The 24,320-nt window shown below is 35.0% G+C and overlaps 1 protein-coding gene across 21 annotated transcripts in view; it reads left to right on the top strand.

The window, feature by feature from the left end:
• FUBP1 (far upstream element binding protein 1) overlaps positions 1 to 24,320 on the top strand; it is a 36,017-nt gene that overhangs the window by 1,654 nt on the left and 10,043 nt on the right. For 2 of the 21 annotated variants that reach the window (XM_061451570.1, XM_061451582.1), the window contains exons 3-21: positions 896 to 958; positions 1,812 to 1,850; positions 2,210 to 2,249; positions 3,142 to 3,191; positions 3,284 to 3,355; positions 3,627 to 3,684; positions 5,193 to 5,355; positions 5,455 to 5,553; positions 5,645 to 5,746; positions 6,415 to 6,517; positions 6,602 to 6,702; positions 7,212 to 7,353; positions 8,561 to 8,721; positions 9,498 to 9,652; positions 9,740 to 9,819; positions 12,560 to 12,688; positions 13,279 to 13,353; positions 18,405 to 18,550; positions 21,108 to 21,155. In XM_061451570.1, coding sequence (XP_061307554.1) covers positions 896 to 958; positions 1,812 to 1,850; positions 2,210 to 2,249; positions 3,142 to 3,191; positions 3,284 to 3,355; positions 3,627 to 3,684; positions 5,193 to 5,355; positions 5,455 to 5,553; positions 5,645 to 5,746; positions 6,415 to 6,517; positions 6,602 to 6,702; positions 7,212 to 7,353; positions 8,561 to 8,721; positions 9,498 to 9,652; positions 9,740 to 9,819; positions 12,560 to 12,688; positions 13,279 to 13,353; positions 18,405 to 18,550; positions 21,108 to 21,155 — 1,826 coding nt within the window. Of the gene's footprint in view, positions 1 to 895; positions 959 to 1,811; positions 1,851 to 2,209; positions 2,250 to 3,141; positions 3,192 to 3,283; positions 3,356 to 3,626; positions 3,685 to 5,192; positions 5,356 to 5,454; positions 5,554 to 5,644; positions 5,747 to 6,414; positions 6,518 to 6,601; positions 6,703 to 7,211; positions 7,354 to 8,560; positions 8,722 to 9,497; positions 9,653 to 9,739; positions 9,820 to 12,559; positions 12,689 to 13,278; positions 13,354 to 14,072; positions 14,503 to 18,404; positions 18,551 to 18,971; positions 19,326 to 20,144; positions 23,718 to 24,320 lie in introns of those variants that run through there. The other 19 variants (XR_009743079.1, XR_009743078.1, XR_009743076.1 and 16 more) reach the window with 19 other exon arrangements.

Below are 24,320 nucleotides of genomic sequence, written 5' to 3'. Positions count from 1 at the left end.
TGTTTTCCCATAGCACAGCATAAAAACATCTTGTGCCCTTTGTAGATCATTACATGCTTTTTCATTTTCGGTTTAATGGGGAAATAGTTTTAAACCATCATGCTCTAACCTGAAGTGAATGTAACCCTGTTATAAAATATTTTTAACATGGTTTAAACATTCTATTAATGGTTTAAACATTCTAAAAAGGAAAACATATTGGGGGGGGGGGGATATAAATGCATGGTTGAGAAACTTACACAGATATATCATTTAAGTCTTTTGTAGTTGTGTAGGGCTGATTACAGTTTGTAAATTACCATTGGAGTAAGAAGTGCTCACTCTTTTAATTTGATTGTTTCATATACTTTATTATTGCCGTTTCAAATAAAACTTAATGCATTTCATTGTAAAAGCATAGGACTTTAAAAAAAGACAGGAAAGTGTATTTTCTATCTTGCAGATACTTTTGCTTAGTCTTAACATTTGCGCCTGTAGCATGTGTGAACCCTGATAAGATCACATTTAAATCTTTTTGCAGCGTTTTGGATTTCCTTATACTGCAGTAAAGTTTTCCCTTGAAATGTGTGTGTGGTCTTCGGTCTCTTACTAAGCAGTCAGTTTGAACTTAACAGGGTTTGGTATGTTTAATAGACACACAGAATCCTGGCTAAATTGTGGAAAGAAATCTCTGAACTTGTTGTAATGTTTTCCTAGGTCTCACAAGAGAGCAATGACTTTTTTTCCGTTAAGAGGATTGAAACTCAGTCTACAGAATGTAACTAGGGCTTAATATCAGGAGTTCTTGTGTAATGAAGTTTTTTTTCCTATTAACAGTGAGATTTTCAATATACAAAAATGAGCTAATGATGCTTCAGATGATATATGTAATGTATTCTTTTTATTTTATGTGTAGATGGCTCTTGGACAAGTCCGAGCAGTACAACACACTGGGAGGGAATGCCCTCTCCTTTTAAAGGCAGGAATTTTTATTTATTACCTGTGTTTAGTATGTAAACATGACATAAACTAGTGGATCTTTCTGGATTGACACAAATATTTCTTGGAATATGTGTCTTGAGTTTTTGCCACACATAAATTATGATGGTTCATATAACCTTTATTTTGGGGTGGGAAAGAAGCATCCAAAGTCTTATCTTTTCAGGTAGAGGTTAATTATGCCTTTTATTCCTTTACTGTACAGAAAGGATTTGGATGGTAATGATGTAGTTGCTTTGAATCTGCTTTTTTTTGAAGTTTTATGCTATGAAATGCTTGATATTTGGATAGGAATTTCATATTGACATTCAGATTGAGATTGCATTTCCATGTGATACTGTTGTATTTTCCGATGTTTGATGTAGATTTGTGGTCATTGTCAGAGATTTTTGTGGGTTTTTTTTTCCTTTAAATCATTGTTGATTTTTGTATGGGTTTGATTTATTTTTTCTCTTTTTTTTTTTTTTTAACTATAGAAGCATCATTAGCTTGAGCAACCAACAGCTAAACTTTGTTCCTTGTCTTAGTTAAGTTTCAGTGACTGGGTATCTATGAGCAATCTACAGTGTGTTCTGAAAACTGCCTTTTGTTAAACTACTTGAGTAGATACATGGAAAAACCTAACATCTTTTCAGCTATACTAACCAATTGCTGAGTGTTCGTGAGATTCTTTCTTCTGTTCAGATGATCAACTCCCTGAAATTGGAGGAAAAATAGGGAAAAAAATGAAAGGGGGACTAAAACACACTGGAAAGTTACGATTCACACTAAAAGGTGTAAACACTTCTTGAATTTTTAGGAAAAAAAAATTCAAAAACATCTTAATTTTTCAGATCAACCAGATGCTAAGAAAGTTGCTCCTCAGAATGACTGTAAGTAATTTTTATGGGGGGGGGGGGGGGGGGGGGGGTAAGGAAAAATAAGCAATTGTGACATTGTCAAGAATCTGAAATGGTGTTCTGGTAGGTGATGCTTGAATCAATAGTACCAAATGTATGGCTGGGGGTTTATGTCTTGTTTTCTTGAAGCAATGCAAGTCTGCTTTATAAAATTGACAGTGTAGTTAGCAACAGTTGAGAATGGTTTTAGCCGTTTTTAAAACTCTTGATAACACTTCTTAAAAGTCAAGTTGGACAAAAGTTCATCCAGCTAATTTTTATTATCAAAGGGGAAGCTTAGTTGTAAATTTTATCACTAGTTTGAATTTAATTTTAATGATATTTGTTTATAGCTTTTGGAAATCAGCTACCACCAATGCATCAACAGCAAAGGTAAGAGTTTGCATTACGCATTATGTAGAGTTTTCCTCTTTACTGAAAGAAAGCAGTTGCAGATTTTTTTTTCATGATTTTTTTTCCGTTAATTTTCAGGTGGTATCAATGAGAGCTTACCTGAAAAGTAGCGTAATTGCATAAAGAATTACTTTCTAGTTGTGTGATTTGTTGAAATCTAGTTTCGCAAGTCCCAAGCCGAACACTTAAAACGCATCTATATTGTTATCTCATTCTCTCTGCAGCCTTGGCTATACATCAAGTTTAGTAAAAAGAAAATGCCTTGCTGGTTTTTACTACTTGAGCATAGGTAGCATAACCTGAAGTTAGAAGCAGATCTGAAGGGGAAAGGGGTTGACACTATCCCTTAAACAAAAAGAAAAGCAATGGAATTCAACAAAAAGGAAAAAAAAAAAAGAGGGGGGTTCAGGCTTGACACAGCATATTTCTCATATTTGCTACAGCATAGTAGTTTTCTCGAGTTATTTCTTCCCTAAACAACCATATCCAGCTATTACTATCATGCTTGGCTTTTGGTTTTGATATGCAAGGTGCTGGGATTGTGTATTTTCAGCATACTTAGATGAATATACAGATGAAACTTAAAATGCTATATTACCTTTTTGTACCTCACATCTTTTAATAGTGAAGAGGATGAAGGAAAACTCAGATTGATTCATATTACACTTGAACTGTTCATAGTCACTTTTGTTTATTGTCACTTTACTTGGTACTGTGCTTGCATAACAACTTTCAAAGTTGATGTGAGACATGAAAGCCAGGATAATAATGGGGGCAGTAGGTTTCATTAGTTTAATGGGAGGATATATATAGATTTAATGCCAGTTTGGTCTCTGAACGGTCTTTTTTTTTGATGTAACGTTATCTGTAGGTCTGTGATGACAGAAGAGTACAAAGTTCCAGATGGCATGGTTGGATTCAGTAAGTAGTATGGATGTGGTGGTGTAGTATAATGAGGAATGTTAGCAGATGCTGTTAATACAAATAATCTTTTGGTGTTTTCTTTCTCTAAGTAATTGGCAGAGGTGGAGAGCAGATCTCACGCATACAGCAAGAGTCGGGCTGTAAAATACAGATTGCACCTGGTAACTATTTGTGGTTTTATTCTTTATTTTGGTGGGTTTTTTTTGGTAGAAAGTTCAGAAAGCTGGTCATTGCTTCTGATTGCCTGAACCTTCATTAAAGGTGTATTTTAATTTTTTTGTGCTAATGGTAGTTGTCATGGTTTAAAAAAATGCAAAATTATTGTGATACATTAATTCTGTGAAATTCCAGTAGTTCATATATTATGTTTGATCACATAACCTCTTTCTGACTTTACACTACTAAGAAATTTGTTTTATTTTATGACTGTAGATAGTGGAGGCCTGCCTGAAAGATCGTGTATGCTAACTGGAACACCAGAGTCTGTTCAGTAAGTAAAACAAATTTGGTGTGTTCATATTTAACTGTACAATACACTTAAATTTATTTTTTTATGATCAAAATGTTGTATCTAGATAGTATGTTCATAACACAGTATTTTTTCTTTTTTTCTATTGAAGAGGCAGTCTGGGGACAATTAAATGTATACATAAGAAAAAAGGCCCTCAGCATCCTTGGAATTTTAAGACAAATACATGAAACCTCCAACTTTTCCCAGTCCAAACCTTGTAGATAATACATGGGGAAAATGTGGAAAAATGAGTAATGCGTCAGAGTAGGAGTTACTCAGAGCCCAGCCCATCAGAGTTCCTAAATGGCTTTTGTGTAAATTAATGTATATCAAAAATTATTGTAAGTGGTGTCTCTAATACCTATCAGCAAAGTTAACTTTTGCCTTCCTGTGTTCAGGGAAGAGGATTGTAAGAAAGTGTTCTGTTTGATTTGCTTTCTTTACGGGCACAGAAGTCATATAGTGACTTAAAGACCACCTTATCCTGGATATGCTGAGAAAGTTCTTAAGTGTAGTAGTGTATTTGGTGCTACTTCATTTATGTTAGCTGCTTCCAGTTCAGGTTTGCAGGTAGAGGTCTGCAGCTGTGTGTTTTCCCTTGGGAAAGTAGCATGGTATTGTCATCTTATGTTGCAGCCAGGGATTCATGAAGTCATTCTTTACAGGAGGTTTTTCTTTCTAATTACAGTTTATTCCACTCACATATTATAGGAAAGGATTTTTAACTGATGTTAATACTGTAATCCCAGTTTTACTCTGATAGCAACTCCCATGTGGTGAATATATACTTACTTTTGTTCAATATTCTGGTAATGGCTACAAGTACATATGTGCTTGCTTTGCATGCTGATTGAAGCAGTAGCTATTGCAGTACTTGATGTTAAACCTAGGTTTAAACAGTGTCAGGGTTTTTTTTCCTTTTTTATAGAACTTAACATAGACTAGATCTGCCTTAAGAATGGTTGATGGTACATTAAAGAAAAATTGCTGTCAAATTAGAGGTTACTCAAATTACTACTGAAATTAAGCAAAGTTAGAAAATGTTTTCTCTGATTTTTTTTATTTTTTTTCTTTTTAAAAAATGCACTAAAAAGGTAAACTGTAACAATGATTAATCTTCTAATTAAGACTTTAAAAATATTTTAAAGGACAACATTTCCATCTTCTGAATTAAGGTTTGATCGGTGTAACTGTATTCAGGGATGATGGTGTGTTTGGTAAAGAAACACATTTTGTATTCTGACACTGGGCTGGTTTTAGATCTACCACATTAATCTGGCAGTTAATTTCTTAAATTATTCTTACAGATTTTCTGAGTTTGCCTCATATTAGTGATAATGATTATATTTCTTCAGAAACTTTGCAGACTAAGAAAATAAAAATTTACAAGCAGAATGGGTGTGAGCAAGTGGCACTTGTTGGAGTATATATTTATAATACATATTGTATTATAATACATATTTATAAATGTATATATGCCTTCACAGATCAGCAAAAAGATTACTTGATCAGATAGTTGAAAAGGGAAGACCTGCACCTGGCTTTCACCATAGTGATGGACCTGGAAATGCAGTCCAAGAAATCATGATTCCAGCAAGTAAAGCAGGATTAGTTATTGGAAAAGGTGGAGAGACGATTAAACAGTTGCAGGTATGTATGTGTGTGTGTGTGTATGTATCATCTTGTAAAAATGTGAGATAGTCTCTAATCTGGATTTGAGTGGATATTGACCTCCCTTTTGTGAAATAGGAGCGGGCAGGCGTCAAAATGGTCATGATTCAAGATGGTCCACAGAACACTGGTGCAGACAAGCCCCTTAGGATAACTGGAGACCCTTATAAAGTTCAGGTAAGGAGTCCTTCAGAATTCAGAGCATTTTTAAATCCATTCTGATGTTGCCTGAATGAAGTACCTAAACAAACTTTCATTCTTCTTTTAGCAAGCCAAGGAAATGGTGCTGGAGTTAATTCGTGATCAAGGTGGCTTTAGAGAGGTGCGCAACGAATATGGGTCAAGAATAGGAGGAAATGAAGGGATAGACGTAAGCATGGTTGAAAAACTTGTTCACTGTATTTTGAGATGTTAACATTAAAATGTAAAGCTGGGTAATACCACTGAAAGCTTTTAACCAGATTCCAAAAGTGGTTGCGGCATGTAAGTATTACTTGTTCATTGCTGAAATTGCAACTTCAGATGCCGTGCAGCATTCACTTTACATTACCAGCAGTTCTGAAGAATTCCAACTAGCTGGATTTTTTAATCAAATAAGAGATAAGTTTTATAGCCAAATATATAATGTTACAGAAATTGGAGTTTGGCCTTTAAAAAAGGGTATTTAAGTCCACTTATTATGACAGTCATAAGCATGTAACTGTTGATCAGAAGTGACGCTGAAAGCTTCATCTGCTACAATGTGCATTTTAAGCGTGTTAGAACTTTTGTTCTTTGATTGTGGGAAGCATAATACCCACCATCAAAGGAATTGCTGCCACTATAAGAACTTGTGCATAGGCTCTCTCTGATATTTTCATCCAGTTTTTGCTAGGCTTGTGACTGGATACTAAAAAAAAAATTTAAAAAATCACACTTTAAAAAGTAGCATAGAATCGGCCCTAGTTTACCAACCTAATATGTGACCCTTTAATTTTGTTAATTTGGCGGGAATATTTGCATCATCGATAGCTTGAATTTATTTTTTTTCTCTTTAAGGTTCCAATACCGCGGTTTGCTGTAGGTATTGTAATTGGAAGAAATGGAGAGATGATAAAAAAGATACAAAATGATGCTGGTGTTAGGATCCAGTTCAAGCCAGGTTCGTATTAAGTCCTTAAGTTTCTGTGAATTGAGTGTAAATTTACTGGATTACATATATTGGAATAGTTCATTTTTATTCCAGATGACGGAACAACTCCAGATAGGATAGCCCAAATCACAGGGCCTCCTGACAGATGTCAGCATGCTGCAGAAATTATTACAGATCTCCTTCGAAGTGTTCAGGTTGAGTAATACATTGTTTACTGTTTAAAGTCTCCTGCCTGACTTCTTGAAAGACATAAAATTTTTAAAAATGAGTGTATAACTAAAGAAGATAATTTAATGGTGTCATTTGAATCTGCTTCAAAGTTGAGTCTGGAATGTGAATGTTTGCTTTTATAGTTACAGTTCTGCAAGTATCAGGATGACAATACTGATTCAGACTCATGGCAGCTCTTGATTTGACTGTTTCTAGTGCTGCTGCTTCTGTTACCTTGTATTAATAGCCTATATACTGTTAACCTTTGGTTGTGATCAGTGTTTTTAAATGCTTATTGTGAGATGGGCCTCACTGCTGCATTTACTGAAGGCAGAAATTATGTCTTTGTACCCGTGAAACTTCCTACTTGCTTCTATGTCCTTTCCTTCGTCATCTTTCATTCAAATCTATGAGTAGTGAATATTTTTTTTCTTAACAATTTGTTTGCAGTACTTTTTATAGAACATGCTAATTTGTTGCTTTTTCTTTCCAGGCTGGTAACCCTGGTGGCCCAGGACCTGGTGGTCGAGGAAGGGGTAGAGGCCAAGGCAACTGGAACATGGGCCCTCCTGGTGGATTACAGGAATTCAATTTTATTGTTCCCACTGGCAAAACTGGATTAATCATTGGCAAAGGCAATATATCTTACGCATATCTATGTGTATTTAAAACAACTCTTAGCTTTTCTATTTGTACAGATAGTGGTACTAGAGAAAGGTTTCAAAAGAAGCCTTGGGAAATAGTTTCATATATAGTGGAGCAACACAATACTGCTAAATCACAACACTCATAATACCCTTTTCACATTTTCCTCACCAAGACCCATACCTTAGTACTTAAAAATCAAGACCCAGTAAATTTATGTAACTTTTTAAAGTAGTAAGTACTGAGTTGCATTGGTAGCGTTTGATAGATTCTTAGATGATCTAATTAACTTGCATTTGGTACTGTTTGATTAGCTTAGTGTTACTGTATTTCACTCTAAAACTACTTATCTTACTCATCTGTATCTCACTCTTAAAACTACTTTTCTCATATTCTAGTGAAGATCTTTTACTATGGGATCCTAGAACAATTTCTTAGTTGTGTGTTTATTAAAGCAGCTACTTCTCAAAGAATTTTATTTTATAAACAATTTACTGCATGCTTCCAAATGGAACACGTGAGTTATCTTAGTCTTCAGTTTGTAATGTCTTTTCCAGACACAGTACATAGGCTGACATAGTTCAGTTACTGACTTGGAAGGTTGACTGATCTTCTTGTTGTTGGGGTATTTTTGTTTTAAATGCAAAATGATCCTTGTTTTGGGAACTTTGTGCCTATTAATGATAGAAGTAACTTCTCAGGATCCTGTAAGAGGAGGAACTAGTTTAGGGAATTTAACTTTCTGGGTAAAATGCACCGCAGAATATTTGTACTTTACCATCTGGTCAGTTTCTAGGTGTTTTTTGTCATCTGTGCTTGCTCTACTGCTTTATAGGGAGGATGAGATTTAAGGTTGTATTTTCTGATAATTGTTGGGTATTGATTGATACTCATGTCTAATCTTCCATCTTCACATGAATGAAAAAGACATATTGTAGGGGTTCTTCGCTGTTCTTTCTCAGGAACAATAGTTTGATCTTTAAAAAATAGTTTCTTTTTACTAGTTTATTACAATGAAAGTTCTATACTAGACTGAAAAGGCACTTTTTAAAATTGTTTGGATGTTCTTGCATGGCTCGTAAGAAAGGTGCCTTTTCGTTTCTTTATCTTCAGTTTCCATGCATGTGACTTTTTCTGACTTGAATCTTAGTATTTTTGCTTCAATGCATGTCATAAAAGCTGTATGTTGCATTGTAGGTGGTGAAACTATTAAAAGTATAAGCCAGCAGTCTGGTGCTAGAATAGAACTTCAAAGAAATCCTCCACCTAATGCGGATCCCAACATGAAGATGTTTACTATCCGTGGAACACCACAGCAAATAGATTATGCACGACAACTCATAGAAGAAAAGATTGGAGTGAGTATTTAACTATATTTTGGTTTACTGTCATAACAGAATAGGAGGCAAGTCTCCTTTGTGGAGATGTTTTTTCCATTTCACTTCCAAATTATTTAATCAAATAATAAACTGATGATAGTAATAATGGTAATCTGGGTTTGAAGTAATGTAAACATAACTTGATGTACCAAAGGAAGCAATAACTTGATACAGAAGTAACAGTGGTTTTCTTCAGTGTAATACAGCATGGGTTTTAATGATGTGTTCTTGAAGATACCCACTTGGTGTGTAATGAAAAATTTGGTGACTTCAAAGATACAGTTGATACTCTTAAAGCTACTAAGCTGTGTGTTTAGTTTTTCAGTCTCACGGTGTTGAGGTGGAGTTTTAATCTAAGTTTACAAACTTCAATTTAACTACAGTTTTGTGTACATATGTAACCATATTTACTGCCTATTTTTTGTACCTGATCTTACAAACAGATTTAATTAGCAAGATTAACCAGATTTAGATGTATCAGTTTATTTAAAAACCCTGATAGTTTTGTTTAGGTTTGTGGAAGAATCTATGTTGATTTGTAAACTCTTGGATTCCTCAAGAAGGAATTGAAACAAATGCACCTTTTTAGTTGCTGTTACTGCCATGGCTGGTTTTAACTCTTTAACTAGCCATAAGCCTAATTATTCAGGAAGACGGATTTCCCCAGGGAAATGGTTTTATTTAAAAACCATCAAACCTCTTAAATTATATTCTTAAAATGTTCAAGTTTCATCTGTGTGCTACTCTTGTTACAGGGTCCAGTAAATCCATTGGGTCCACCTGTTCCACATGGACCCCATGGTGTTGTTCCTGGCCCACATGGACCTCCTGGGCCACCAGGTCCTGGTGCTCCCATGGGACCATATAACCCAGCTCCTTATAATCCAGGGCCTCCAGGTCCTGCACCTCAGTAAGTACTGCTTCAGCTAGCTTCCTTTTTTATAGGGTGACCCTGGAACTGGCTTTCAGTGTATATGTGTGACTTGATCTTTTATAGTGGTCCTCCTGCTCCATATGCTCCACAAGGATGGGGAAATGCTTACCCACACTGGCAGCCACCAAACCCACCAGATCCAGGTAAGAAATGTCATAGTTACGCTGTAGCGTGGATATACTAAAGTATATACGTTTTGTCCTTACATGTATGTACATTTCACAATTCATTTGTGTTAACACTGGTAAATCTGAAAAAGCTCCTATTCTTCAGGCTTTTTTTTTCTGATTGTTAGTTTATGTATGTTTTACACTCCACATGTTTCTTGTGAGACATTGAAATTCAGTTGTTAAAGTTGGAACGTGCTTCTTCACTAAACATGAAGTTCTTTAATGAGGATGTTTTCTTTAATGGTCAATTACTTCATATTTTATTTTAAGCAGCGCCCATTACAATCTCACTGATCCTGACTTTGCACAATTTACGCTATATTATATATTTCTAGTTTTTGTTGACCTATATGAGATTTGCTTCTTAGAGTCTGATACGGATTTATTCTGTTCAGTCCTTTATGAGGGATAAAATTTATGTTAATACAGTAATACTAGTTAGAATTGTGTATTTTAAGCTTTTGCTTATAATAGTTTTGTATTTTCTTCTGAAACCCATCTTTGTAGAATCTGTTTCTTCTATTTCTGTTTATCTTTGTCAAGACTAGGAGTTTTTATTTAATTACAACTTCCCAAAGTTGTAGTATCCTGCTTTTCTTTAAGTTACATCCTTTGGTTGGACTAGAGCATATGGGGAAACGGAACTGCAGTCAAGGAAGTCATGGTAAGGCTAGATGCTTGAGTCACTTGTACCTCATTTGTTTGAGGTAGACCTTGGTCGTCTTCACTTCAGCCAGAAGATGTCAATTTTATTTTTGCTATAAATGGAGTAAATATTTCTGATAGCTATTGATAATGACACAAGTTCCATAGGTAAGAAAGGGAGGGCTCTGGGGATGTTACAATCTATAGAGAGTTCTGTTCCTATCCAAGTCTTTTATATATCATTTCTAAGCAAAGAACAATCTCTGGTTTCAGTTCACAGACTTTTATAAAAGGTTGATCTGCATGCATTCAGTTTAGAATTTGAAAATGTCTATTGTATTACTTAAAAGTGGAATGATTCAGAGTGACTTGACTTTAAGTCTTAGCATACCAAAAGTGTCATTAAATTCAAAACCATTCCCAAAGCATTACAGCCTTTTTCATACTGTTGTTTTTTGTTTGGGTTTTTGTTTTGCCTTTTTTTTTAAATTTACCTATGTAAAAAACTGTAAAAATGGCAAATAACCCTGGTGTCATCTTAATGCTGATAAGAGGTTTTTGTATAAATACTCCTGTTAAAATCTATTGACATTTTCTTCTGTGCTTTTCAAGTTGTTTCTTTCAACTAGCATTTCTTTGGATGAGCTTTATACAGTTTTCCACTTAGTTGTTCATTTCAGTGTAACAAATGGGTTATTTTAGTATTTTTTTCAGAGGTGCTTTCTCCAGAACCATGCTTGCTTCTTGTCACATGAAAGTGGAGCTAGTTACTGCAGTCATATTTCTTTGGATATTTAATGAATCCAGCTCTGTGTTCTTCTACTCTAGAGAAGTAGCTACTAAGGGGAATGAGGGGGGCGAAACAGAGCAATGGCTTATTTGATATTTGCAGGTAACCGTAGAACATAGTTTAAATGCATTATTGTTGATGGAAGCAGTGCAATTTAAAAAGGAAACAGTGTGTTAACATTGTTTTCTGTATGCTGGGACTAATGTGTGCTTTTTAAGTGGTTATATCTGGCTTTAATGCTAAATGAAATGCTACAAGAAATGTGTTGGGGATTTCTTCTCCCTGATGCCCTTTTTATGGGGAGTTCTTTATCTTCTGTTAGCCACTGTCTTAACCTATTTTGTGTTTGGAGTGAATACACTTCTATTCCCATTTTAGAGTGTCAGTTATGTCTCTGTCCTTAAGTGAAGTTCTTTCCTCAGTTGGCTGCATTTATTTGCAGATATTTTTATCCTTTTAAGGATATAAATAATGTTAAAGGATGTTGTTTGCATTACAAAACATACATTCTCCAATAGTAGACTTTCAGTTTTTGTGGATTGCCAGTCTGGTAATGTAATCAGTCTTTGTGATTGAACAAGAATAAGCCATTCCTAAAGGCTGTATGTGAAAAACAAAAACAAGGCTTTAGGAAACAGCATCATTGGCCTACCTAGATATAGTTAAAAGTAAGGGAAGCATGGAGGTAGCAGCAGCAGATGTTGTACTATTTGTTACACTAAAAAGCTGTAAGCAAACAGTGATGCTTTATATCCGTGTATGGGGATTCAGGTTCTTAAAATACTATGTGTTTCTGTATTTTACTGTTACCTTAAAACTGACATGCATTGCAAATACCTAGTAAGATTTGTATTCTTCTGTTTCAGAAACATGCATTTGGCATCCCTCCTCCACCTGTGCCAGTGGTCATTAGTGTGATGTTATGACGAAAGTAAAACCACTGAGATTGTTTGGTGCTAGGATGATTCATTGTTGATAACATTTAGTACCTTGACTAAGAGTATGAACTTGAAAGTCTGATGCAGTTTGTCATGCTAAAAAATTAATAAATGGCATTGTAGTAGTTTTGAAACAATTTTCTTATCAGTCCTATGACAGTACACTGTGTACAATACACTTGTCTGAAACATGGAAGTTTTTACTAGACTGAAGAGATACTCACAGGATGTATGTGGTTATTTGGTTTAGATGGATTTTTCCTTGGAGGGAAATAGGAGCTCTGATGGTCGCATTCCATTCATACTACTTTTTATAAATGCTTACGTTATGTTTTCATAGGTAAGCCAGGAACAGATCCCAATTCAGCAGCGTGGGCAGCTTATTATGCTCACTACTATCAGCAGCAAGCACAGCCACCACCTGCAGCCCCTCCTGGTGGACCAGCTACAACCCAAACTAATGGACAAGGTAGCTTTTAGTAAAATGGATATGTTTCTCATTTGTGGGGGTGTAGACGCCCTATTATTTTTTGTTGTTGTCTTCATATATAGGGTAAATTCATTGCAAAGGAGTCTATTTTCTTGTGTTTGTCTTGTGAATTCCAGAGAGAATTTTGTTGCTACTTGGGCTAACTTAAAGTCTATGTAGTGCAGTCATAAGTAAAAATGAAATGAGCCAAACTGTTGTCATATCCTTAAACAGTTGCACCACATGAGTGGTTTTAGGACAATTACAATTATGGTATAAGTTGTATTAGTATAATTGTTGCACCTGGATAAGGCTTACCACTTACATTTTAGGTAGTGCTTTGTACTGTGAGTGATATGCATTTCCTGAATTTTGAAAACATGCTAAATGTTTCAAACATTTCTTTGTTCCTTTGGTGTCTTTTACAAATAGTTCATATTTATAATAGTTTGTACCACATAGGCTTACAGTGTCAGGTTTGGGCTATGTTATTTGGGATTGTTACTTAAAATTTCATTTCATGATTTGTAAAATGTTCTACACATGAAACCAAACCTAGTTTTATTTTGACTATTTTTAATGTAATTCAGGAGATCAGCCAAATCCAGCACCAGCAGGGCAGGTTGACTATACCAAGGCCTGGGAGGAGTACTACAAAAAGATGGGTATGTGTGCAGGTGTTTTCTGTTGTCGCATGGTAGAATGTTTTAGAAGACTTGTGTATTGTGTTTGATAAGAAGGGTTGTTGTTTGGTTTGTTTGGTTTTTTTTTAAACAATGAAAATAAAAATGCACAATCCACATATATTGCTAAAGGCCCTGAAACCTGCAGTAAAACAGACTTAAAATTTTGTATTGTGCTTAAGGCATTTACTTGTATTCATGCTAGTTATCAACTTGCAAAAAATAATTCATACCTAGTGAGATGTCTATATTTGATCATTTGGGAAACAACATCTTTTAAATACTTCAATCTGAGTATTTTTAAGTATATATTTAAAGTATATTTCATAAGTTCTGGAGTTCAACTTTGATATACATCATGAAGCTGTCTGATAGTTGTTTCCTAATGCTGATAACGTAAATAAATATTTTTTTTCTTGTAACTTGTTTTCTGTGTTCTAGGTAATGAAAGCATCATAACTAGCTTTCATTTACATCATGCCCTTTTTTTAAATAGTATTTTGTAGTACTTAAAATCTGTGTTTAAACTGCAGGTTATATGTTGTTGCTAGCTTTTTCAAAATACTTTGCTTGACCTGTCTTATGAAACTGAAATGTATTTGCTTGTTAAGTTGCTTTTGTCAGAATAAGGAAAAATTAAATGGACATGATGCATTGGCAGAAGGTTCTATTATCTTATAAATCATGGTAATGTCTTCCAGGTCAGTGTTTTGTCCACAGTGTTCTCCCATGAGTGTTGTCATTGATGCAGATTTGTATACTGAGAACTAGTGGGCTTGCACATGCCAGTGCTTTCTCTGGTATCTCTCTTTGACCAGACATGTAGCAGCATCTGGTTTGGATTTTTGTTTCCTTGTTTGCATGGGAGGTTTAGCGAGTTGTCCTCTTCCAACTGCACGCTATTTTCTCATGGAATATTAAGCATTTGGAGCTAAGATTAATAGCACATTTAATTGCTCTTGCCAGCCTTCTACCAGGTTGATGTCAAATTATTTGTGAAGACATAACTACCCCTATTCTTATTTTGGCATAGCAAAAGTGGTGGAATGAAACATAAAATATGTAATGATGGTATACTTGGAGAATTGTGTATTGGACTAAGAAAACTGCAGTAGAACTCCCAGACACATGATTTTTTTAAGATGTGATAGGCCTTTTCCTTCCCCCTCCCATTTTAGCGTTAGTTCATCTCACATTTTTTAATGGAAAGTTGTGAGGGGTTTTTTTCTGCTTATTTAAGAATGGTGTAATTTGTTGGCAGGGGCTCTGCCATCTTTGTAGTTTTCTGTCTCTGGAAACCAAAGTGAGTGGCACTAGTCTTACATTTGCTTGAACTAGCTAGTTATAAGGTGTTGGGATTGAGTTTTCTGGGAGGAAATCCAAAGAGGAGTATGAACCCAAAAAAGACATTGGGCGATGTAAATAATAGCTCTTCAAATGCAAAATTATAAAAAAACCTAAGTCAGCAATCAAATAAGAGGAAAAACAGAAATGCAGTTTTGATTGACTTTTTCCCTTTCTATTTCAGATTGAGTTCTTTCCTGAAGGAGAGCTCTTGATGTCTAGACCTGTATAACTTGACTCTATAAATCATGAGCTCGAGTGTGTAAATCATGACATAATGGTGGTGAGGCACTGGAATGAGTTGTCCGGAAAAGCTGTGGTTGCCCCATCCCTGGCAGTGTTCAAGGCCAGGTTGAATGGGGTTTTGAGCAGCCTGGTCCAGTGGAAGGTGTCCCTGCCCATGGCAGGGAGTTTGATCTTTAAGGTCCTTTCCATTCCGAAAGTTTTACGAGAACTTTTTGATTCCTCAGCATGTTGAAAATCTTAATATGGAAGATAACATTTCTCTTAAGATCCACTTTGAACTGACTAAGTGGGGTTGAAGGGCAGAGAATTCACCTAGAACTGAATTAGTGCTAAGTGGTGTTTTTCCCCACCTCCTTAATAGCATTAAGTAGTACAAAATCTGATGGAACAGGAAGGCTGACTGTCAGCAAGTTCATGTGGTCTGCAGGCTTTGAGATGCAGTCTCTACTGTTTGTGCTTCCTCCTGTACTTACTGTAATGCTTCTGTCCCCATTAACTTATGTCCCTATTAATATAAAAAAGGGGAAGGTAAGAATTACAAGTTACTCACTGACTTTTCTTTCAGATTTTTCACAGCACAGATAATTACACAAGCAGCTGTTACGGGGAACTGAACTAAAGCTTGGAAAGTGCTGCACCCAAGCAGTTTTAGTTTTGCTGCTGAAGAAAACTTTTTCCATAGTGCATGGGGCAAACTTATGAGGGTGGCAATACTGAGCTGGATCTGATACTGCAGTTGGTGATCAGGATTTTCTCATGGTTTTTTAAGTATTGAGTGAGTTGTAAACTAAAGCACCTTTGAATACTACCATTAAAACCATAATACTGGTTCCAGAGTGGCTTCCTACTGGTACAGTATGACTTGGCTATTGATAAAAACCACTTTCCATGTTTTTACAGTATACAAAACAGTGACTAGAAAATAACCTGTTTCCCAACTCAAAAATACAGTGGTAAGATCCATCTCCTTTTTCAGACTGATATTTTGGTCCTAGACTTGCTGAGTAGCAAATACAATTAAAAATAAAAATGAAAGCTAGTAAACATATTCATATACACTGCTAGGTTGCTGTACATGGATCTTGTAGGTGATCCAGACTATCTAATTGCTTGGTACCCTACTTGATAAATTTAGAAAATTTTGTTTGTGATTTCCCTTGAGTATTACCAGGTAACAGAATAGTTTGGCTTTTGAAGACATAATAGATGCTGTTATCTTGAGTTGGAGACATAGTATTTTTAGTTTTCCTTGAGAGCTGAAACAGATTTGCATAACTGGGCCCTAAAAATCTTGCAAGGGTAACAGCTCCCTTGAAACATGAAGTTGTATTTTAGTAAATGATCGATATGTCACTATAGCAGTTGTTATCTTTTAAAGCCATTCTTGTGGGCTTGATTTATAATGGAGGAATTCCATAATAAGACAGTGGAACTGTTCTTTAATGATTCCTCACCACTGTAGCAGGAAAAAGAACAAAGAAAAGTTTTCTTTTACTGAAATCACCCTTTATGATTTGAGTAGTGGAAACCATGTAGAAACATCAGCTTTTTCTTTCTTAGCCTTCTTGATGGGGATGTACTCTGTTTCTTGTGTTTCTTTTGTGTGTAGTACATCAGTCTTGTTCATTGGTATTCCAGTTGTATCTGGATATTAATGAACATTTATTGTTTCAGTGTAATTCTGTACACTGAAAGGAAGTTCTGACTAAACTGCTGAACTCCGTGAGTAATTTCAGAATTACTTGCAGTACTTACTACAGGAATGATGCAGCTAAAATATTTTGAATCCTTATTAACCTGTTTCAGAAGAGAAGTCCAGTTTGACATTTTTGAGTAGATCAAACTTCATATATTTGGTTTGTTACTCGAATTTCAGTACTGCCTTCTTGAATGTCAGAAGATTCTTTGGTCATAATACACAAAAAAATGCCTTAGCACATTCAGCTGTGCTGACAGTTATGACATAGCTAAATGATTTATAAATAGAATTATTACCTCAAATGAGTAGTGTGTCCTGGGATAATTTGTAACCATATTAAAATCATTCTGGTTAAAATAATTGTTCAAAAGTATAAATTATAAGTGTGACAAATTGTAAAATGTTATTTCAGCTCTTAAAATTTAAAGAAGCTAATTGCTTTACTGTATAACCTCAGAAGTGATGGAGAGGGTTTTTTAATACATCTACAGTGTAAGTGGGAAAACTCTAAGTTGTATAGACAGTTGGAAAATGGAAGAGTTGCCAACTGTTTCCATTCTCTGGTCACAATGTTTTTGAGAGGATTGAAAGAATACACGTGTATGTAAGAGCGTGCAGATATCTAGTAGTCATGTGAATTTTCTGTGTAAAAATATTTTATAAAAAACAAAATCAACCTTCTATATGATACCCTAGAAAACAGTTCATTGAAACCTTTGATACATGTTCCCCAGCATTAATGGTCTTCTGTCCAAATAAAAGGTGAGTTGGGTTCAGGTAGGATTGAAAACTTTCAGCCATCATTGTGTGGAACCTTTTTCGTGGTAGCAGGATAAAAGATGAGAGGCACATGGAACTGTACAGGGTGCAGGCTTGCATTTTTTCTTGATGGTCATTGGATGCTGTTGGTTTTGTAGTGTTTTTTTAGTTTTTATAAATTTTTTAGTATCCTAGAAGTAACTTGTGGAGAAGGTGGGGTTTCTGACTGTAAAACTTTGATTTTACAGATACCTTTTAAGAATGTAAATACAAAAATGTCGTATCACAGTAGTAATAGTTATTTTTAAAGTTTTAAAGCTGCAAGTTGTATTTGTTGGAGGGACTGGTAGTTCTCAGCTGTAAGTCTGGGAAAGTGACTTTATGTGTACATGCTATTTCTAGAGAATTGGAACTTGAATGAAGGTTGGAAGGAGAAGTTTCAGGACTGTATTCATTGGTGGAGTAAATGTTTACAAAAACAAATGCTCTCTTTGAAAAATGTTATCTGCAGTAACCTAGCAGTTGCATTAAGGAGACCACAATTGGGGTAATGAATTGGGGTAATGGCATCTGGTGAATTTAATAATACATTCTGTACAATAAGATAAAGTCAGTCTAGATGAATTACAGAAAGTAATCTTGCCTGTTGATCTGTATTTTAGTTTAATTGATCTGTATTTTAATTTAATTGCTGCTGGTTGTTCAGGTCAGTTGAAGTCAGCAAAGACTTCTGCTTTGGAACACCAGTCGAGGTGGAAAAAAATTGTCCTCACAGTTACTTAATTTTGCTTTACATGGGAATCTTTGCATTAAAATAATAGGATGAGTGGTTAGGTGAAGAAAAAAAAAAAAGCAGCCACAAGATTATTCTGAAGCTGAGGAGGAATATTGCAAGACTCTAGGTGATGTTTGCTGGGCAATGAGATGTCAACATTTTCTCATTTCTGTTGCAACAACCAAGCTGTATCATTTTAATTACTTGTAGGTCAAGCAGTTCCTGCCCCTGCAGGCGCTCCGCCAGGTGGTCAGCCGGATTACAGTGCAGCATGGGCTGAGTACTACAGACAACAGGCAGCATATTACGCCCAGACAAGTCCACAGGGAATGCCACAACATCCTCCAGCACCACAGGTATAAAGTTGAAGTGTTTTTTTTTGGCTGGCTTCTGTTTCAGTGGTTATATATTTTTGCATGTCTCCTGCTTTGTTACCTTTGGAGTATGCATCTTTTTTTCTAGCGAAATAACTATCAGAATAATTAATAGATTACTTTGTTTACCTGATTACGCAAATTCTGTATCTATCCATGTGTTTGGTGATTATGTTTTGGGGTTTGTTTTTTTGGTTGTGTTTTGGTTTTTGTTGTGTTTTTTTTTTGTTGTGGTTTTTTTAAGAAAAACTTTTTCCTCCCAGGGTTTTGAAAACCATGCAAGAAGCCACCACCATTTACATTAACCAATTTTTCTTTCTTAAAGGCTTCACTCCTGAGTTAGCTCGATTTAAAGGATTTTCTTTAACTTTTTGTGTATCTCTTATGTATCTCTTCTGCACAGGGCCAATAATAAGAAGTGGACAATACAGTATTTGCTTCATTGTGTGGGGGAAAAAACCTTTGTTAAATGTATGGATGCAGACGCCTTGATGAAGATCTTAATTTTGTTTGGTTAAAAAAAAAATAGTGTTTTTGAAAATGTACAAAATATCTATCACTACTGATAGGAGGTAATATTTCTGTGTAGAAATGAAAAATGGTTTGTTTTTAGTATTAGTGTAGATGTACACATTCCAGCAAATGTATTTGCAATTATGTGGTCAATGCTTTGTGATATAAATGTACTTTTTCAATGTATACTTTATCACTTTTAAAATGCCTGTTTTGTGCTTTACAATAAATAATATGAAACCTCCTGTGTCGGTAAGTTGGATATGTGGGTATATAAAGAATTATAGGATTGTTTTGCAACGCTGAATCAAGGTACCTGTACACAAATGAGCTTATTTTTCCCCCAACCCATGAAACCTTGTTGAGTTTAAAAACTTGTCGTTGACATGTTTTTCCCGTCTTGCAGAATAGTTGTAGGTGGAGGATCTCTTTCATTCATTGTATTTGCTGCCTAGCACCAGTAATCTTGATACCTTAATTTTCTTTCTATTTGAGTAAAACTGCATGTGTTTAAGACAGTGATTTTTTTTTTTTTTTGGCATACTTCCATTGCATTAACAGTGAAATTTCCTTTTATACATGACCACTGTTTCAGACCTGTGCAGCTGCTATAACGTAATTTTTGTTCCTGATGGAATACTTCAAAACTGTTCCTGCATAACTATTTTATGGATTTTTTCAGACTAGTTATGAAAGTTATTTTAAGTGTAATGTGCTTAAGCCTTCAGTTTAAAGTAGTCCACTTCAAAATTCAGTGTAGAAAAGTCAATGTGGTATGCGTAGTAGTTACAGGAATTGCATCTGTCCTTAAAACACTGTTTTGTTTGAGTTATGGGGAGTGGTTGAGAACTTCCTGCAGAGCAAATAACTTGGTTTTGTAAATACTCAAGCATTTGAATCAACTGAATATTTTTATATATACTTGAAACTTCTTACTGCTCTAATGCTCATACTAAAAATCTGATTCTCTTAAAATCTTGTGTTTGCTCTTTGCATATTTATTGGCTCTTTGCATATATTAGACTACATGCAATACAGTCTGTCTTGCCATTGTCTGTTGAAGTGCAGGTTTGATCCAGCCAGTATAGAACTAGCTCTATAGGGGTGAGAAGGACTGTGCTGTGTATCATCCTTGATTGTTCCTTCAAGGAGCATTGCACTGTAAGTACATCAGAATGACAAATTGATGAACTGCAACAGTATCTTTTTGTCAATGTTCCACATAATGAAAATGCCATACTTGTGTAACTATTATGTTGGAATACAGTGCTGATACCTTAGGAAACCGTAATTACTTCTTAATTCAGAAACATAGGTTTGCGTATATTTATGCACATACACATAATATGAGCTTTTGGGTAAGTATTCGTGAACCGTTCAGCAATAGCTAAAAAAAAATTGTGTTTCTTTGTATCTGAGTAATAGTGTTTTTTTATTAGTACTCCTGAGACAGGTGTATTGTTCAGTGTTTTAAAGTATGCATATCGTAACACTCAAGTCTTTGGAACAAGTTGTTAGACAGAAGTTGTCTTTGCCTTCAGCTAGTTGGCAGATACATAGTGATGTAGGTATGTTTTAAATCTATAACTGTTAAATTGCTTTATCTTTTGGAACACCATATTGTTGCTTTGAGAATAAGTTTTTTTTTTAGGGTGGCTGCACAGAAGTTAAGGCTTGAAAACTGAAGTAGTTATTCAAGTAATTAGCAATGTATATATTGTGCTGTAGAAATAGAAGGAATTCTTTTTATCCATTTTAAAATTAGGAATTATTCTGGTAGCTTAAAAAAGGCTAGGACAGCATTTGCTATCTTTAGTGTAGGTTATGAAGTTTAATAGTTCAGATATTTTGCATGGTATTTTGTAGATAACCTTATAGATTGGTGCATTTATTATGTACTAAACTGAGCAGAATTAAATTCAGTGGATTCTTTTATCATTCACAAAATGGAGGCTGTTGATTTTGATTCATTTAAGGTATAAAATCTTTATTAATTGCAAACAGTGCAATTATTTATACTTCACAGTGCCTTCCCAGACCTTCCACCTTAGGTTCTGCTGCAAAAAAGCAACAGGTAAGCACAACCTAAGGAAGTATATAAATTAATATATTTCAGTACATTAATGTTGTCCCTGTGAGATCTTTGTGGTTGTGTATTGAAAAGCAATCTGCTTCCCCAAATGCATTGTTACTCACGGTTCCATTTCAGTGGAAAGTCTTTTTTAAACAACTGTTTATATTTCTAGGTAAATATGTAATTTTTTCTTTTTTTTTAGACAAGATTAGTAGATTGCATTAAACTTGGTCAGAATAAGTAATTTTTGTTATTTTTCCTCAAATAGGTAATTGTTGCAATTAAAGACTCAAACATTTAAAATATGCAGGAATTGCTTTGGTTAGAAACGTCAACAGCCTTCACGAATGTTTTTTTATAATAGGGCACTATTGCCACTTGAACTTGTGAGACCTAAATATGAAGAATATTGCATCTTGTTGTTATCACTGAACTTGATAACCTGTCTTAACAGTTATAGTGTGTTAGTGGAATTTTTAGATAACTTAGTTTGCTTATTCATGCTTGACATGGTAGGAAAACAAATTCTGGAGTTTCAGAGATTAGTATATTTTAAATGAAAAAGCATGTGCACCAATTAAATGTTAACAGCAAATAATATTTTATCTGTATAGCAGCTAGTGTATCCTGTTTCTTGATACTTTAACTGAATTGCTGTATATTTTGATAGTTTAAAATGTTTGTATGTCTTATAGATGGTCTGGTACAGGTTTTTGGTTTGGGTGTTGTTGGGGTTCTTTGGGGTTGTTTTTTTGGGGGTGCTTTTGTGTTGGGTTGGTTTTTTTTTTAGCTTAATGTAAAGCAGCATCTGTTTGGGTTTTTTTTGTTGATTATTCTGTTTCTGAAATGTGCTGCTTTTGCAAAAGTCCTGCTTATCTGTACATCAAAGAAAAATATTCAAAAATACTGCCTTCATTTTCACACACAGTGCTGAAGATGCTGCAAGCACCAAATCATAGCTCATAGAATCAGGTCCTGAGATAGTTACTACCAGTAAAGAGGAATCCTTTGAGTGTATGCCATTGGTGAGCCGATGAGCATGGACCATAGAAGGGCTCCATGTAGAAGGTAAAATTGGCAAAAACATAACAGATTTGAAATGTATCCCATACATAATGGTGTAGGGTATAATTTTTGTTCTGATCACTTTTCATTCTTTAAAGTATTATTGTTTGACCATAAATGTTCCATAATCTGTTAAGTTTTTTAAACTGTGATTTAATAATATAAATCATCTATTTTAATTTATATTCTTCTAAACAGTCAAGCTTAGATATACTGAATTTTTGAACTAAAACCAGTTGTGCTTCAGTTTCTCAAGCCACTTAATATTTCATCTGTAGTTTAATATGTAACTTCGTTTTTGGCATGAGAAAAGGTTAGGTGTGTACATTTGGATTTTGATAACTGTGAATTTAGTGTTGGGGCAAGTCACTTATTCACTTCCTTTTACATGATACTTTTTTCTTCAGCTGTTGTTCTGAAATATCTTGAACAGTCTTTCAATTTTAGACAGTGGGAGGAGATAAGAAAATGCCAGTTGGATGTTGCTAGTGTGTGGAAAGTGAGATGTTCTTGTGTGTAGCATTTGAGGTGTACTGACTTGCAGCTTTCTCACTGCTGAGCTTACACAGCATGCTGTTCTTGCTAAGCATAGTGTTTACTTTTCAAGTTTGTCTCCAAGCTCATGGTTCTTGGCAGAACAGGAGCAGATTATGGGAGCTGTCCTGATCCAAAAACATGACTGGCTTTGCTTAGAAATGTAATTAACTTGTCCAAAAGGTGTCTTTAAATGTTTCCTGCTTTTCCGCCCTGCCCTTAAGAGTCCTGCAGGTTTAGAATGTGAAGAATACAAAAAGTTTAAAAAGGAAAATATAATGTTCAAAGTAGAACAAGTGTTTTCGTATCACTTTCTGTAGCCTGTACTTTAATAGGACATGAAATAAAATGTCAGGTGGATAATCTTCAGTCTAGCTTTATCATAAGTCTTCTAGTTTAAGTTGTCCAGGCAGAGAGGATCATTATTCACTTGCACAACCTCAACCTATCTTCAAGAATTTGTCCTTTTACTAGTGGCGTTTTATGGGATGATAGAAATTGTTTCTCCCCTGTTCTCTTCTAAAGTAATGTTTTAAGTTATTCCATTGCATGGTAGAAGCTTTTTATTTTGCTTTTTTTTCTGGAAGAGGGGGGAGGAAAGGGAGGTCTGGGCTTTTCAGAAAGCATACAGTTGGCAGGATTCCCTCTTCCCTAGTAATAGCTTATAAAACTCTTATGTATGCACAAATATTTCTCTTGCGTGCATGTGAAATGCCTTTTCGTCCTGAGAAAAGTGTTCTCTGCAGAAACTACCCGTGTGTAAAAAGAAGATTGGCTTTAAAAGGCAACTGTGATGGGAACAGTGTCTTAGGGAGATGCAGCTTGGACTGAGGTAAATTGAATGCTTTACAAAAATGTGGTTTTGAGTTTGCATTGACATTGTATGTAATATGGGTTACACGTTAACTGTATTACGGTTTTTGTATGTTTTTTTCTCAATAAATGTAAACTGATGGATAATAATAGCAATGGTTTTGTCTTTTTTATGCTCCTCTTCCTGCCTTTGTTAGTTTTAGATTACAGTTTCAGAGTAAAGATTTTGGCATTAACTAGTACTTCTGTGAACAACACCCACATGAAATGAAGTAAAAATATATTTATATGGCTAGAAGGATAAATATTTATTCAAAACATAATGCAGCTTATTACCCTTTTTTTTTTTTCCAAGACATTTCTGAATTTGTAACTTTTGTTGATGCAAAAGAGGAATTCTCAGTAGGTGACTGTACAAAGAGGAAAATTTCTTTCTGAAACTGCATGAATCTAATTTGCTGCAGGTACCGTCTTTCTGTTAAGGCTTATACACATGTTCTTTAATTTAAAATGTGACTATTGTTCATAAAATTACTCCTGCTGAAGCTGAAAAACTCAGATGGTGTTAGCTGAATGACAGTGTTGATGTCAGGAGGTCTTAGAAAGAAAGAACAGCCTTAAGAAGACAATGTTTAGAGATGCAGCAGTTTATTGCATTAAGAAAGAACAAAGATTGAGAAGTTAGGCACTTTTTGAAAATAACTTTCTTAAAGCTTGCTTCCCATCAATTTAAAATATGAGCCTGCCATAGCT

The sequence above is a fragment of the Pezoporus flaviventris genome, unplaced genomic scaffold (assembly GCF_033815535.1).
Source record: "Pezoporus flaviventris isolate CSIRO_AGI_PZ_B2104156 unplaced genomic scaffold, CSIRO_AGI_Pfla_v1 ptg000013l, whole genome shotgun sequence".
Classification (NCBI taxonomy): domain Eukaryota; kingdom Metazoa; phylum Chordata; class Aves; order Psittaciformes; family Psittacidae; genus Pezoporus; species Pezoporus flaviventris.
The sequence above is the reverse complement of the archived record's forward strand: the minus strand, read 5'-3'. Positions and strand labels throughout refer to the sequence as shown.